This window comes from Bos indicus x Bos taurus, chromosome 1 (assembly GCF_003369695.1).
Source record: "Bos indicus x Bos taurus breed Angus x Brahman F1 hybrid chromosome 1, Bos_hybrid_MaternalHap_v2.0, whole genome shotgun sequence".
Lineage (NCBI taxonomy): Eukaryota > Metazoa > Chordata > Mammalia > Artiodactyla > Bovidae > Bos > Bos indicus x Bos taurus.
The window spans coordinates 68,665,161-68,681,711 of NC_040076.1; the positions used below are offsets into that span (position 1 = coordinate 68,665,161).

The 16,551-nt window shown below is 41.1% G+C and overlaps 1 protein-coding gene across 23 annotated transcripts in view; it reads left to right on the top strand.

The window, feature by feature from the left end:
• KALRN (kalirin RhoGEF kinase) overlaps positions 1-16,551 on the top strand; it is a 692,612-nt gene that overhangs the window by 494,563 nt on the left and 181,498 nt on the right. For 6 of the 23 annotated variants that reach the window (XM_027536336.1, XM_027536351.1, XM_027536368.1 and 3 more), the window contains exon 34: positions 13,646-15,079. The exons of the other annotated variants lie outside the window; for them this stretch is intronic. In XM_027536336.1, coding sequence (XP_027392137.1) covers positions 13,646-13,708 — 63 coding nt within the window. In that variant the 3' untranslated portion in view covers positions 13,709-15,079. Of the gene's footprint in view, positions 1-13,645; positions 15,080-16,551 lie in introns of those variants that run through there. 23 annotated transcript variants of the gene reach the window in all.

Sequence of the window (16,551 nt, forward strand, 5' to 3'; positions counted from 1 at the left end):
CTCCCCATCACCCTGCACCCCCCAAAACAAGAACAGTCATAGTTTCTATTACACACAAGATATTAAGCAAGCACCTTTATTGAACCCATGAAAATGTATTGAAAACCACTCAAAGAAAAATATTTTAGGCATATGTTCTCTAACATTAGATTTAAAACAGTACTTCCAATGGGGGCATATAAAGTCCAAACCACTGGATTGGTTATGCATTAAGGAGGCAAATAAGTAGCCTGGCATGCTGCAGTCCATGGGGTCTCAAAGAGGTGGACACGACTGAGCAACTGAACTGAACTGACTGAAGTAGGCACCACCATTAACTCCTGATCAAGCAGGAAAATCTGTTAACAGAGAAGAATGAAATTAGCTAGAGACAAAAATGGAAAATTATTTCAAATATTTAGGTACACTGAATTTTATTCAACAGAATTTTACTGAGTGTTCACTGATGACCATTTACCATGGAGATTCAGGATATATAAGAACAACCTCTGTCCTTGTCCCAGAGTTTCCTGAGTTCACACCCACAAGTGTCTTATATATGATGCCACATACAGTGGCTATATACATGTTATTTGTATTTATGGAAGGACACAGTTGTACTTGGCACTTCTTTGGTTCCAATTTTTGTGCTTAGCATCAGAGAAACTAGGACAATGAATGTTAGTTGAGATATATACTTATCACACAATATGCTACATTTTTTTAACAAGTATAGGCACTTTGAACAACAGCCTAGGAACCAAGGATGGCTTTTACACCAGAAGTGAAATTTGAGCTTGACCTTGAAGTTTATCTTCCTTCTATTTCTCCTCTTTTGTATCAGTTTTAACTCTAGAATAATTATTCTAATCATGAGGGATTGTAAAAGAGCAATGCAACTGATACATCTGTATCAAAAGAAGTATTTTGTTTTGATGTGGAATTAGGCTTTTTTTTAATGACCTGTTAGTTCTGATGGGAACTATTAAAAAGTTCCCTCAGAATTTTTTCTAAAAGTTTCTTATGCTTCCGCATTATAATCTAATTAAATCTGTTTTTCCTTAAGCAGATGTACTCAAAATTTTTTAAAGGAACTTTTGAAGCAATAATACATACACATGATTTAAAATTTAGGTGTTTTTCTTGAGATACTATTTTAAAATATAAAAGCTCACATTTATTATTTTTTAAAAATGTCTAAACAAGTAAACAAACAATAAGTACTGTTTTATACTTTTTTCTTGTAACAAATCTGGGTAATTTCATAGCAGGACATGTAGAGCTGGGTCATTCTTTTTTATGGCTACACAGTATTCCATTGCTTAAGAGGACCATAATTTATTTAACTAGTCTTCTATTGATGGGTGCCTGGGATGTTCCAGTCTTTTACCACTACAAACAGGGCTGTAATCCTTATACAAATGTAGTTTTTCATGCTTGTGAGTTATGAGTTTATTACTAGCGTAACTTCTTAGAAGTAGAATATGTGTTTAAAATTTTTGATAGATGTTGTTAGACCACCCCTTATAGAAGTTGGACCAATCTATACTGTCTTCAGCTGAGTATGTGTGTCAGTTTCTGCAGTCTTGCTACCTAATGTATCTTCAATAGTTTTTATCTTTTCCAATCTGATATTAGATACTTTAAAATAATCCTTATTCAATATTTCTCTCGTATATATTTTGTTTAACTGATAATATTGCAACTGTCTTATTTTCTGTTATTGTTATTGAAATGTGCAGTATTGGACTTACACTATTACCGAATGAGACTTACAGACTTGTCTGACTAGCGGTTACTATGGATAAAATGCATTCCTAATCAGATACATCTGGTATACATTAAACCTTTTCTTAAATTTATTAATGTAAAATAGGTATACTAAAAATGCATAAAAATTACTAAACATTTGAATAGATAATTATAGAGTGAACGTACATGTAATAACCATGCAGTTCATAAGAGCAGGACATGGCCAGATTTCCATAAACTCCATGTGTGCCCCTCTCTGGTCACAGCCCTGTCCTCTTCCCTAGAGGTAACCATTCTTCTGACATTCATAATAATAATGTCCTTATTTTCTCTATTATTGTACCTTCTATGGGCTTCCCTTGTGGCTCAGCTGGTAAACAATCCATCTGCAATGTGGCAGACCTGGGTTCGATCCCTGGGTTGGGAAGATCCCCTGGAGAAGGGAAAGGCTACCCACTCCAGTATTCTGGCCTGGAGAATTCCATGGACTATATATATATAGTCCATGGGGTCGCAAAGAGTCGGACACGACTGAGCTACTTTGATCATCATCATCATGTATATACACCTACAGAAGATTATTTCAGTGTGACTGTTGTAAAGTTTTATATGGCTAGAATCATTCTCCGTGTGTGTGTCCTCTCTTGCTCAACACTTATTTTTATGGAATTCATCCTTTCTGACATGTGTAGTTGTTCATTCGTTTTCATTGTTGTGTAGTATTCCGTTGTATGAATATACCACAACTTATTTATCCATTTTGCACATGGGAAGTTTGGGCCTATTAGGAACAATGCTAGAATACTCTTGTATGTGTATCCTTGCAGAAGACATGTAGTTGAGTTTCTCTAGGGTATAAAGCTAGGAATGAAATTGCTAGGTGCAAAAAGAGAAAGAAATTGCTAGGTGATAGTGTGTAAGTGTGTCTTCCTCTTTACTATTAACTGCTGACACCAGCTGTCCACTCCTACCTATAAGTATATGTGAGATTTTCTGTTGCTCCACATCATCATGTGTACTTGAGAGAGCCAGGTCTGATGGGTATGTAGTAATACTTGCTTATAGTTTTAATCTGCAGTCCCCTCATTATTAATGAAGTTGCAGATCTTTCCATATCTTAGTGGGCCTTTAGATTTTCTCCTTCGCAATGCCCCTGTTCATCGCAGGGGCATGATGCCTAGTTTTTTAGTGAGCTGCCTGTTTGTTTCTTTCTTATGCATTTTTGGGCCTTCTTTATATATTCTAGATATGAATCCTTTGTTGGTTATACATGTTGTAAATATCTTCTTTCATTCTGTGGGTAGTCTTTTCACTCTATTGTGTCTGAAAAAGCATCTAAATCTAATTTGACATTTTGAAGGCAGCACATTTGTAAGTTAAAGGCTTATATGATGGGATATAATGAGACATTTCTTACTTTTTGTCCTTTAGAATAGAGTTCATCATTTTATTCTCCACAGAATAGTGGAAAATACCAATATGGAAACTTTATACATAATGTGGGCTTTTGTCAATCCCTAAGTTTACCTCTGTTTTACTAAAAGAATAAGAACAAAGACTTTGACATTTTAAAACATATCTGTTGCACTTTATATATTATGTAACAGGCAATACAGTTAAAGCAATGAAATGTATTAGGAAAAAAGATGGTAAGTCCATTGCATTTGGAAACTCAGTTGTTCGACAAACAGATCTAAGACCCAGGTAGGAAACCTTTACATAACAAAACTAAGCATCTATGCTCACAGGAGAGCCTCTCAAATCCTAATTTTATATGTAATTCTTACCATTTTCATCTAGTTACTTAGCCCATAAGAGAAAGTTACTTCTATGTAGACACTAGTAGCCACAAAAGCTGAGCTACTGATAGCAAAAGAGGAAGCAGGAAAGCTATGAAAGCAAAAGCTGACAGAGGAAGCAAAACTCCAGCAGTTGGGTCCTATTTACTGAAGGTATATAACCTGGCACATCCTTCATATTTTGTCCTATGCCATAACTATTACTCCGTTGGAACTGTCAACAGAAGGGGAGATTATGTTCAGTTTATTTTTCTTTTTAAGAAGTCAGAGATGTAAGGCTATTCATCAAAAGATTTAAACGGGAAGAAAAAGTTGGCGTTGCTGTTTACCTTTTGTCATCGAGAACACTTGATTATCCTGAAGGCACATTTCCCAAAGGGGTCTGGAGAGCTGAAGTGCTGTTGACTGTGATTTACATTAGTGGAGAGATTTGTAAAGGTGAAACTCAATTTTTCTCAATCCTAGTTATTGACTCCAAAAGACTGCTTCTGCCCTCTTTTGGCATTTATTGACGGTCTGCATAATCCACTCTAGTCCACACTACTGTACTATCACACACGGCCTGTGAAAGAAGCCTCCTAATTGGTGCCCAGGCATTCACTCTGACCTTCCTCTAGTCTCTTCTCCATTCTGAGGCCAATGTGATCTTTTTAAAGTGTAAGCTTTTCACATCTATGGCTTCAACCCCTTTGAAAGTGTCTTGTTTGCTCTTAGGATGAATACCAAAATCCTCAGTATGCCCTATGAGGGCTGTATGACCTGGACCTTGGCCCTCTTCTCCTCACTGCAGCCACTTTCCTCTTGTTGCCTGCCCCGTGATCTTCCTGACCTTCCAGGAATGTGTCAGGTTTCTTGCCATCTCAGGTCCTTTGTTTCTTCTGCCTAGAAAATTCTTAGTCCTCTCATGCCACAGTCTGCCCCGTTTGCTCTCTCTTCTTAGCCCGTCCTGACCCCCTGACTAACTCCTCTCCCCAAGTCACACCTCCCACAGTCTTCTGTATTGTTATTTCTTAGAACCTGTCACCATTATTGACTATCTCAGCATTTGTTGGTTACTCAGTTGCTTCCTCCACCAGATGTTAAGTCCATGAGGGCATCATGGACTTACTGCATCACCCCTATTGCATTACCAAATCCAACAAAATACTGATTCACAGAAGGGACTCTGTCACTGTTTATTAAATCAATGAATGAAGACCCAATAAACACAAGGTAATGTGTTGGGCATTATGGGTAAGAAAGAGATCTAGAAATACGAAACAGATATTATGAAGAAAATCAGAGGACTTCCTGGGTGGTCCGTAGTTAAAATGCTACACTTCCAATGCAGGAGGCATAGGTTCGAATCCTGGATGGGGAAACTAAGATCCCATGTGCTGCACAGCCAAAAATAATTAAACTTCTTAAAAAATAAAATAGCAAAATATTTTTAAATGAAAAATAAAATCAAACTTACCTAGTCTGGGAAGATTAGAAAAGGTTAGCATTAAACTTTACCAAGTGGGTAGAGTTTATCTCGGCAGGACTGGTATTGGGAGTGGGGAGGAATGTCATTCTAAATGGATCAAACAGCTAGAACAGGGAAAGGGAGAAAGGAATATATAGGATACGTTTGGAACATGCACAGTAAACATGCCTGATGCAGTGTGGACTTTGTGAGGTGAGATGTGGGAGACAAGGCTGAGATGATTGGCTGGGTCAAATCATAGCAGACACTGGACACCATTCAAAGGAATGTGGACTTTGTTGGGAGCACCTAAGAAATACTGAGAGTTGTTTTTAGCATGATGGTTACAGAATTACTCATATCTTCACCTTTATGTGTAACTCTCTATATGCTCTCATCTTTCTCTCAACTCAGAGTGAGTCTAAGGGTAACCTGTCCACAGGTTCTGAGTCACATATTTTGTACCCACTTCCATCTGGTACACTCAACACTCTTCTCTCCCTCATGTTGTCAGGTACCTCCTTTCCTTTTGCCATTTCACACCTCTTTGCTGCTTCATGCTCACTGAACTGGAACTTCTTTTGATTTTTCCTTTTCCAGGTCTTCCCCCACCTTCAATAATAGTTTCTGCTTCCATTCTGATGTCCATGACAAATTCCAAGATGATATCTCTGCAGTGACTTACTCCTCATGACAGTTTCATATTCGCTATTTACTCAGCACATTTTTGCACACCTACTATGTGCAAGGCAGTATTGCAGACTGGAGATGCAGCAGTGACGCCACACAGGCCAGTCCCCAACCGAATGAAGTCTCAGTTCTCCTGTGGAACCAGGAGACTCACGAGCAAACACGAGGCCAAATGGTGGCACAGTGAACACCGGCACTGTTAGTCTTTATAGTTTGCTGCCAACTTCCTTCAGTCTCGGCATCAGAAAACTTTCTTTTTTCTCTCAAACCAGCAAAGCTGGCTTGACTGCCCTGTATGGGGCAGAAGCAGAATTTTCCAGACACCCAGGTATATATCTGTCGATCCGTTTTGGGCAATATCCCCTGATAGCCAGCCGGTCCACAGCCAAGTACTAAGGATGATTCATGATTCCCTCAAAATATCTATCATATCACCCTGGTCAGGCGCTGCTTACCCTTTATTTAAATTCTTTAAGTAGCCTCCTAAATTCTGCCCCCCACTGCTTTCTGGGATGTTGGCCCTGCATTATATCTTTTCTACTGATACCAAATTCATCTTCCTAAAACATTTCTTTCAGCATCTCACTTGTCTGTTAAAAGCCTTCTGTAGCGTACACTTAGAATAAAGTACAGTCCCATCTCCAAAGACATTTATATAATTTTTCCTCCCTATATACGATCCTTATCTGTTATATACACTAAAATACACTTAGATTAGATTGAATCATGTGAAACTGCCATTTTTGTGGATTGGATCCAAAATCGTTGATCAAATATTAGCAATTTGTAGGTTGCAACCTAATTGCACTTACCAAATAATTGGTTACCTGTATGTCTCTCTCCCATGTTACATTGTGAGTTGCCTGATGATCATGGCTTAATGATGCTTCTATCTTTACTGTCTACTACAGCATCTGGTGCATAGTAAACAGTGGCAGTCAGCTGCCTCCACTCATGTCATGATCTGCTCCTGCTGCTTCCATTTCCCGTAATGCCCACTGACTTCTAATCACATCCTACCCACCACTCACTTCTAGACTGACTCATGCCTCCTTCATGGAAATGCTCACTATTTCTCCACATTAATGCCCTGCTACCACCTCTGAGCCAACAATATTGGTCTCCCACAGTCAAATGTTATTCTTTAACAGCCAAAGCATATGTATTATACTTTGCATACAGTTGCACTTTAACATTGAATTGAAAGATGTCTGTTTCTAGCCCTTACTTTTCACCCTAGGATCCAGCAGCATATTTTCAATTGTCTATGACATAACTGCTCTTGAATGATTCACTGTAGTCTACTCAACAGAACTGAAACTAAACTCATATGCCACCTCCCAGATCTGCTCCTGGTCTAGATCCCCATCCACAGCTTGGTCTCTAAGCCATCTCAGCTCTTCATTCTCTGTCCTCCTCCTGAAACAACATTCCACAGGATCATCACAGTGGCTGCATTTTTCTCAGCCTGCCTTTAGACTTTTATATAATACATCAAGTTTATCCCTGAGAGCTTCAAGAGAGGAAGAATGTCTCCCAAACCACAGCAACGTTCTCTAGGACCTAGAGCGTCCTGATAAACTGGCCCCTTCCCCTTGGTCCTGCCCCTCCCTTGCTGTCTGCAGATTACTCTTCTCACATTTTCTGGTAGATATGTGTGATTATATTTTCACTAAAATATAATGATCCTTCAAATCATAATCACCTTTGTTAGTATATGTCTAACACATACTGCATCACTGTGTCTCTAAACTTCTCTCTCTGTCCTAAAAGATGTTTCTGATCTCAGGAAGAATGTTGCTGGAATGCATCTTCATCGTTATTAGAATGATAGTAGAATGACTCTCTGGAGTCCCTTCCATCAGCACTTTATGAGAAAGCATCTTCTTCCAGTTTGCTATTGTTTCCCATGGGTTAGTTTTCGTCTCAGCAGCTGAACCCTGAGACCCATTAAAAGCAAGGCTTACATGTGGTACACTGTATTATCAGCAATGCATTGAAATAGAGTGGGCATTCACAGAGAGGCCTCAGAAGAGACTTGTTTGAATATGTTTTTACATGTATAATTTCTGTTTGTGTGTATCTATGAATTTTGGTGTGTCTCTGACTGTGTTTCCCGTGTTGCTCTCTAAGAAGGATTCACCCACATGATTTGGGAGGCAGGGATAGCTTGGATATTTCTCCTGGCCATCAAGTCCATGACATTACAAACCAATGAGCCATGTGCTCCAAAAGCTCATGGCTACAGCTGACACAGGTGAAGAGCCTACCTGAGCTGCAGCCTGGGGTTATTTTTCTTCTCCACCTGCCTGGGATCTTCCTTTTCCCTCTAAATATGAAAGACTAACTCTTCTGTTAAGCACTAAAAGGAATGTGGATGTGTATATATGTGTGTGTTTGTGCTTCTGTATGCATATATACATATACTTATATATACATATATGTATGCATGTATGTATATATGAAGGAAATACACCAAAATGTAAGTAATGGTTATTTCTGGATGGTGGCTTTTTCCAAATTCTCCACGATAAGTCAGGTTACTTTTATTAATCAAAAAAAGAGTAGATGTTATTTTTAAGGACAGGAAGGGTCATGATTATTAGATGGTTTCTGGATCAAACCTCTGTGTGAATCAAAGACAAAGGGATGAGCAGGTAACTAGTAGGTAACAGAGGGATGAACTTCCCCTCAGCATCTCAAGATGAGAGAAAGTGACCAGACAGTGAATTTGGGCCGATTTGCAGGATGGGCCAAGGTTACTGAAGGCTGTTAGTTGAGGAACTGGCAACTTTGTTTGGTTTTTGAAGGTCAGGAGTCTTGGATAGCGAAAGGGAAGAGGAGGAAAATTCAGGCGAGGAAATAGGGAAGGTGAATAGTGGGTTAGTTTATCAGGGTTTTTCCCCAAACTCAGCTGTTTAGTAAAGTATAGAAAAGGTGAGAGGAAAAGCTTGAAATATACGCTCAAGTTCATGAAGAGATTTCACGAAGAGATATACAGTGGGATGGAGAAAAGGCAGGCATGCTCAAGTTCGGTTTTAACCCCCTATGATTCCAGATGGAAGGGTTCCCCGAGTGATCAGTGTGGGGACACTGGGTCCCCAGGTAGGGAGGATGGGTCACCCCTGCATGGGCAGCAAGATTCCTAACAGCAGGTTCATCATCAGGTCAACACACAGCTCCCCCACTCCCTCCCCTACCTCCTCCTCCCTCCTCTCCTGCTCTTAAAGGACAGAGCGAAGTTTCTGATAATTTTCGGTAGAGAAAGTTTCTAACTTTTCTGAACTTGGAACAAAAAAGTTACATGAAACAAACATTGTCAAGGATGCTCCTCCCACCTGGCCTAGTCTCACAGTTCTCTCCAAAAGCAGAAGGGAAAATGGAAAGATGAAAAACAGAGGGAGTGACTCTTCCTTGCTGAGGCTGGTTTCTTTCCTTTGGGATAGTGTTCTGGAAGTGGGGACTTCAATCTGTCACTCAGGAGGGGACACAGCAGAGCCTCTCTCTGCACCGCCCCGAAGCCTCTTTGTTCTTCACCAAGATGCTTGGCTAACCACTCCTTGCCTCCTCACCGAATTCCAGATGAGGAGCCCTGGGGTCAGTATGAGCAGCACACACACACGGCTAGAAGCCAAAAGTAGAGTAGGAAGCATGAAAAAACTAAGAATGTCACAAAAATCAGTTTTGAAAAAGAGCTACACTGAAACCATAATTCATGATGTCTGTCTGCACGATTCAACATTTGTACTATTCTGTATCTCAGTTTCCCATTCTGGTGAAGGAATATTTCCAGTCTGGGCTCTAGTTTGAAATTGGAGGTGGAGAAAGGCTCTTTTAAACCATTAATATGGGCTTTGCAGTTCCATGTGTGTAACAGAAGAACACAGAGCAGTGAAGTGCCCCCCAGGGACAAATCTGCCCATCTAATGAGAGGCACACAGTCCTTTCCCTTAGAAGCCCCTGCTATAACCAAACAGGCCAAGGAAAGCATGAAGGCTACTATAAGGAAGCGTCCAGAACATAGACAACTGAGAGTAACAAGTGTCTTTCTTCCTGACCGCCTACTATGAGCCTGGCATTTTTTAATGTAATTTCTTACTCAATCCTCACAATTCTTCAAGGTAAGTATCATTATCCTCATTTTTGCAGATGAGGAAAATGTAGAAGTTAAATAACCTGCCCAAGGTCACACATCCAGAAAGTGGCAGAGCTGAGATTTGAACCCAGGTCTTTCTCATGTCTGCTGTGTACACTGCCTTCTGCTGGCCAAGTCCATGAACCAAAACATTTGGATGATTCAGGCAGAAACACACAAAGTAACATTTTGGCCCAGATGCTGTTGCTGCTGTTAAGTCACGTTGGTCGTGTCCGACTCTGCGACCCCATAGACGGCAGCCCACCAGGCTCCTGTCCCTGGGATTCTCCAGGCAAGAATACTGGAGTGGGTTGCCATTTCCTTCTCCAGATGCTGTTAAATCTTATCATTTCTCCCTCCTGATCAATTGAATGAAATGCACCTGATTGAAAATACCAAGGGCAAGGGGAAAAAATAAAAAACCAGGAACATACCATGTTCCATGTATTATACATGTCCACTGCTCACTGTCTGCTGTGCCTAACAGAACATGACGTGAGTCAGGGATTTAGAAGAGACAGTTTATTATGTCTGCCACAGAACTAGTAACTCAGGCACATACCTGCCTCAGTGGCTTCCAAATCCATCAGACAGAAACATCTAGAACATATAGTCAACTGAAGATGCATTTAAAAACATATTGTAAAACAGCTGCCTCAGATTCTTTGTAGAACAAGAAAGGATATGAATCTATAATATAACAAATATGTTCCCCATTTGTGGCTATTTTTATACCACTGGATGTTCTACCCAGAGACTGTAGAACCTCTTTTTATAACTCAGAAAACTCATATTATGAGTGTCTAATATTAGAGTGAGACCTGCAGTATATTAATAAATAGGTGTTTCTATGAAGGAGTCTATACCTGGGCTTCCCAGGTAGCGCTAGTGGTAAAGAACCTGCCTGCCAGTACAGGAGATGTAAGAGACGTGGGTTCAGTCTCTGGGTTGGGAAGATCCCCTGGAGGAGAAAGTGGCAACCCACTCCAGTATTCTTGCCTGCTGAATCCCGTGGACAGAGGAGCCTGGCAGGCTACAGTCCATAGCATCACAGAGTCAGACACAACTGAAGCAACTTAGCACATGCACGTAACTGAACAGGCAGAGATGGGAGGAATCTCAATATACGCCCCCACCCCAAAAAAAAGAATTCCGGAAGGTCTGGTTAATAAAAGCTGCTCTCCTATCAAAATGGGTCTCACTGATTCTTGCTCCTCATGGAAAATGCCCAGGTGCTTCTGGACAGTGTATACTGGCAGACATGAAAATGCAGTTGAAATGCTGCACAACTCAGGTTTTCCAACCATGTATTGTCTGGTACATAGACAAGTCCTGTGCCCTAATGACTTTAAACCAAGTGACCCCTAGAATTACCAAGGAAACATTTCAAAAAACTCATCCCAGGCTCCTCACTGGCCTGCTGAATCAGAATGCCAAAGGTAGAGGGCGATTGGATATGGGATATCTGTGAATTCTAAGCTGAGAGTTATTGTCTAAATAGTAGAGATCATTGGCATTTCAAAGAAATTTAATGGCATTTTTTAAAGCACATTTCCACTTAAATTTTTCCCACTAGTCTCTGCCATAGGCTAGATTTTCAGAAAATCATCTCAATGACATCATAAATGGCTGTCGCTTTTTAATGTTGATGTATGGATGTTAACTACTCTTTTAAGGCACCAACTGGGCCGTATAATATAATGACTTCCTATGTAAACATGCATGTATTTTCTCAGTTTTGGAGAACAAGTGTTCAGTTTGCCTACATGCCTGAATTTCTTATATGTCTCACATAACAAACCATCATCAGATTTGCAGGTACACAGAGACCATCACATCTTGAGGTTTAAAAGGAGATAAAAGTTTTTGTGCAAAATCTAATAAATACACATACTGAAGTGACCCAAACCACTTCTAGTTACGTCTTCAAGGATAACATGGATCCTCAAAATATGTGAGGGATGCTTTCTAAGACCTTTGGAATCCACAAACATACACACATACAAATATCATTTAACAGATGGATTCTCCTTTACACAAGGCAAGCTACCACAGCAGTTAGGACCACTTTGGAGTCAAACCAACCTCAGTTCAGATTCAGCCCCTCCACTTGCCAGTTGTATGATCCTGGGCAGGACCTTAATGCCTCAGTCTGCAAAATGGGAGTAATGGTATTACCCATTCCAAATTTTGTGAAATGATGCATGCCAGATACTCAGCACTTTGCCTGGCACATGGTAAACATGCAACAAATATTATCCATTAATAATAGTGATAATAAAAATGACGGAAATAAATTAGCTATTAATAATGATGACACTAAAAATATATTTTTAACTGTTCTCCTCCCTTATAATTTTAACCATTGTATACAGAGCCAAATGTCAAATTCAGCACTTGTAAAACTATTAAATTCTGCCACTAAAGTAAGTTCTGCAGAGGTAATAGCACATCTATAAACTGGTACTGACAGTGAATTATGATGTGGGGGACTAGCTAATCAGGACAGTTGATGCCACGTCCCTACCCTCAGCCCATTAATGTAACATTATGCAAAGGAAAATATGATTTAAATTTTTTGAGACCCTTTTTCCCTGGAAAAGGTGAGCTCAGTGGGCACCAGTACTTTGCCCTTTCACAAATACATGCATCCTGTCCCAGACTTTCTTTAGAATCTCATCTCTCTTCTGAATCCTTAGCAGCCCCGACCTTCTCCACAGTTCAGAGTAACTGCCATTTGAACTCCATGCTGAGGCTTTTTCTGTCCCTTAATGAACAGTTTTTACCTGGCTGGAGTTCTTACTAAAAGAGTCTCATACTGGTTTTCTCATTTCCATAAGGTAGCCTTTGACACCGTGAGCTGAACCACAGTCAAACTGGAGGTCAGACTCTTTCATTCCTCTTAAACTTTTCTCCTGGATAAGAGCCATTGCTTTTTGAAATATTTCACTCTTCCAATAGCACTAGAAGTTGGTTCTCAAAAAAGAAAAAAAAAGAAGTTGGTTCTCTTTGAGGGACCATCATTCCTAAAGAATGGATGATTCCATTGCCTCCAGTGACCCAATAGAGATGGTAGAACCACACTGGAATATGGGGTCTCTGGCATGGCTCCATCACTCCCTCACTCAGTAATCCATTCTCTTAGCCGGCCTTGCAGTGTGCATGAACCAGCTTTGTGCCTTAGAAAAGTTCCAGACTACCACGTTATAGACCCTGGAAACACTTGAAATCAAGAGTGTTAAGTCAGTTACTACTAATGATCTGCTGCATAAATGGGTAACCTTTTCTCAGTTTCTTTCTCTAGCTGAATGTCATGGTAAGCCTTGGTAGGGCACAGAGACCCTAGAAGAATTGAAACAAGAAAACAAAACAAAACAGGGAGGGTCTGAAATAAACACTAATGATCACTGCCACTGGACCTCTTATTTAATGTATCCCTATATTATTCCTGGCTCCACCTCTCCTTGTCTGTCTGAGAAGTTGGAAAGTCACAGCAGGATTGCTCTACAGGGAACTAATGCTAAAAACAGCGTGCAGGTTTGCACTCTTGACAGTATTTCACAGTTAAAAGTGGCCACTCAGTGATCCTCCTCTGGATGCTAGACCTGGCTGACTTCTGAACCTTCAGACCGAGCACTGTCCTACACAGCACTCTGCTTCCTCCATCTCCTCTAAAATAATGACTGTGTATTTGCCAGGTTGCACTGTGTGCATTGGATCACTAGAAATACACTAGGTCACACTGATGGTTTCACTCTGTTTTCTATAAAGGGCTACAGGATCTCATGAAAATTTTTGCAGAGTTATATGCAAATCACAGAGCCCCGGCCCTTTTCTTAACAGGATGGCAACCTTGCTCCTCGGTGGTACCTGGGACCTGGAGATCCTTTCTCCACTTACGTTTAGCACGCAGCTCACCGGGGTAGCCGTGCCGCCGTTGGGACCTCCCACCTGGACTCCCATCACCCGCCTCTCTTGAGACTGCTCTGGCAGGGCTGGTGTGGGGTGCAGCCTTTGCTCAGAGGGCAACATGTTCCATGCAAAATCTGCCCCCCGGGCCATGGGCTCACTCCTCGGGGCCCCTTGCTTCTTTCTCTACTGGGTGCAATTCAAGGTTGCCAAGCTTCTCTCCAAAGTCTAAAATGGGAGGGGGGGGGTGGGCAGTAGGGACCTGTGAGAGGCCCCATGGCCCAACACACTCCCCCAGCTCCCAGTCTGAACATCAGGCCACTGGCCCTGGTGGGGGATTCATTAGAGTTTCCCTGGAGTTTTTCTCCAGGTTGAATGTTTCTTTTGTCAGTGGCCCCAATCTGGAAAAACCCATCATTTTAATCTAGCCTGCCTCCCCTATATCATGAATGGGACGGAGAGGGAAAAAGGGACCTCTTATGGTTATGGTTTATGGAAGGTGAGGGTCAACTCCAACTGATCCCAAACACTGGCAGGAACTACTTCTCCCAACAAATGTTCCATAATCTTCAACCTACCCAGGTTTTGCCACTGTTTTCTAGCTCCTTCCTAACCTTACTCACTGCTGAGGTGTCTGGTTCGAAGATCACCCTACCAGCCTTCCTTGGCTTCCAAATTATCCTGTTGGCAGGGGTGGGTGGGAAGTGGGAGAAGAAATAAACAAACTGGCCACATGTTGATAATTGTTGAGACTAGATGATGGGCACGTGGTGTTCGTTGTATCATTCTATCCCTTTTGTATATGTTCACAGTTTTTCTTAATAAAAAGTTAAAAAATAAAAAAAGTCCTCCAACCCCCAAAACACTTGAGAGCCCCCACCCTAACACAGAGTTTCATGGAAATCCCACACCAAGGCAAAAGGCAAAGGTGATTCCATTCCATTATATATATATGTATGTATATATTCATTTTCTAATTTTTTTTAAGGCCCACTGCTTTATTTTCAATAGACTAAATCTATTTATAAGAGGTCCCAAAGTTGGGTTTACTTCCCCCAGCTGGGTTATGGGGGAGGGCTTGGGTAAAGGGTTCCTTAAAATCCTGAAAGTTTACACTTCCATGTATCTCACAATCTTATTGTGAGGGTGGGACTTGTTCAGTGTTCTGAACTTTGCAGAGGAAACATGCTCTCGACTCAAAGTGTCATGCTCTGGAATTGCACCTGGCTCAGGAAAGGACTGTCTTTGTACTTGAATTTAAATCCAATGGAGAACCTTAACATGGGCATTTGCATGACTAAGAATTGCTGCTGTCTTTTTCCATATGTCACTTTCTTGAATGTGTTCTAATAAAATTATTCTAAAGCAGGCTGTTGATATACAGTGATTTATAAATACTTTCCATTGAGTACTGAGGCCCTTAATTTTCTACTAAGAACGCACCTCATCCCACTTTCTGGAAAGATCTGTTGAGGACAGAAGCAAAGGGTGTACGTCTGGCCTGGTGGTGGCACCACTGGAATTGCCATCACAATGCAAATCATGTCGACCACTGTGGATTTTGTTTTCTGGTTGCCTAGCAGCAGAATTTGTTTTCCAGGATAAAGATGGTCATGTGAAGTGGATGAGTGTGGTGGGGGAAGGTGGAGGGGGCAAGGCAGGACCAGGAGGATAATTCCCTCAAAGAGCAAAGCAGGAGAGACAAAGGCAGCCAAATAGAGAAGTTAAGTTCTAACTCATCCTGTTCGCTGATACGAGTGCGTTCAAGTGATTATCAGTTAAGACTTATTTACAAAATTGCAATTTTTGATATCAAGTTAGAGCAAGTTCAAATCTCAAAATGTCATTAAGCAAACTAGAAGCAAATGGAGAAAGTATGTATTTCCAAAGTAAATATTTTGAGAAGCACTTTTGACTCTGATCTCTACTTCCCTTAAGCCAGGCTGGCCAGGGCACTCCCATTAGCCATAACCAACTTGGGTCAGTTTTTTGGAACAGGAAGCTTTGTTAGAAACCTTGTAAGGGGCAGAAAAGGCAGGACCAGACAAGGAGGCTTCCATACACTGAGCACTCCCCTCACACCAGATTATTGGGAAAGCACTTGATACATATCAACTCCTCTTATCTTCAGAGCCATCCTGAGAGGCAGGCAGTACTTCATTTTCCAGATAAAAAGGCTGAAGCTGAGAGAAGTAAATAATTTGTACAAAGTCATAAAGCTAGAGAATAACAGATCTGTGATTCAGGTTTCTGATCCCCAAACCCCTGCTTCTTCAGACCACAGGGCTGATGGCCAGTGCTCAGTCTGGGCTCTCTCCCATATACCTTGCCATGAATACATTGAATGAATTTTGCAACCTCTGTGTGCTCTGGGGGTTGGTGGAGGGAGGCACAGCATCCTGCTCTTCCTGTTGATTGGCGATCTCTTCCAGGCCAGGGTTTTGAAACCTACATCCACATAGCTTGAACTTAGCTGTACAGAGTACAAGCTGATGAGGCTGAGATTCCTATTTGGTTTTCACAGGAATTTGCTCACTCAGCAAATATTTGAGTGCGCCCATGTGCTTGGCGTTATGAACTAGGTGGGCAAATACAGACTCAGCCCCTGTTCTCACAGAGCTTGCTAGTGGAGGAGAGAGGCATTAATCAAGTAATATTTGAATGGATATGTAATTATCAATATAATTGAAAGGGACCTTGGAGATCGTTGAGATCCACAGATGAAACAAGACCCAGAAATGCTAAGCAGTTTGGTTAGGACAATATAGCAAGTTAGGGCAGCATAAGAATGAGAATTCAGTAGATTTCTGTTCCTAGAGGGCCTTTTCCCTATTGTGTCA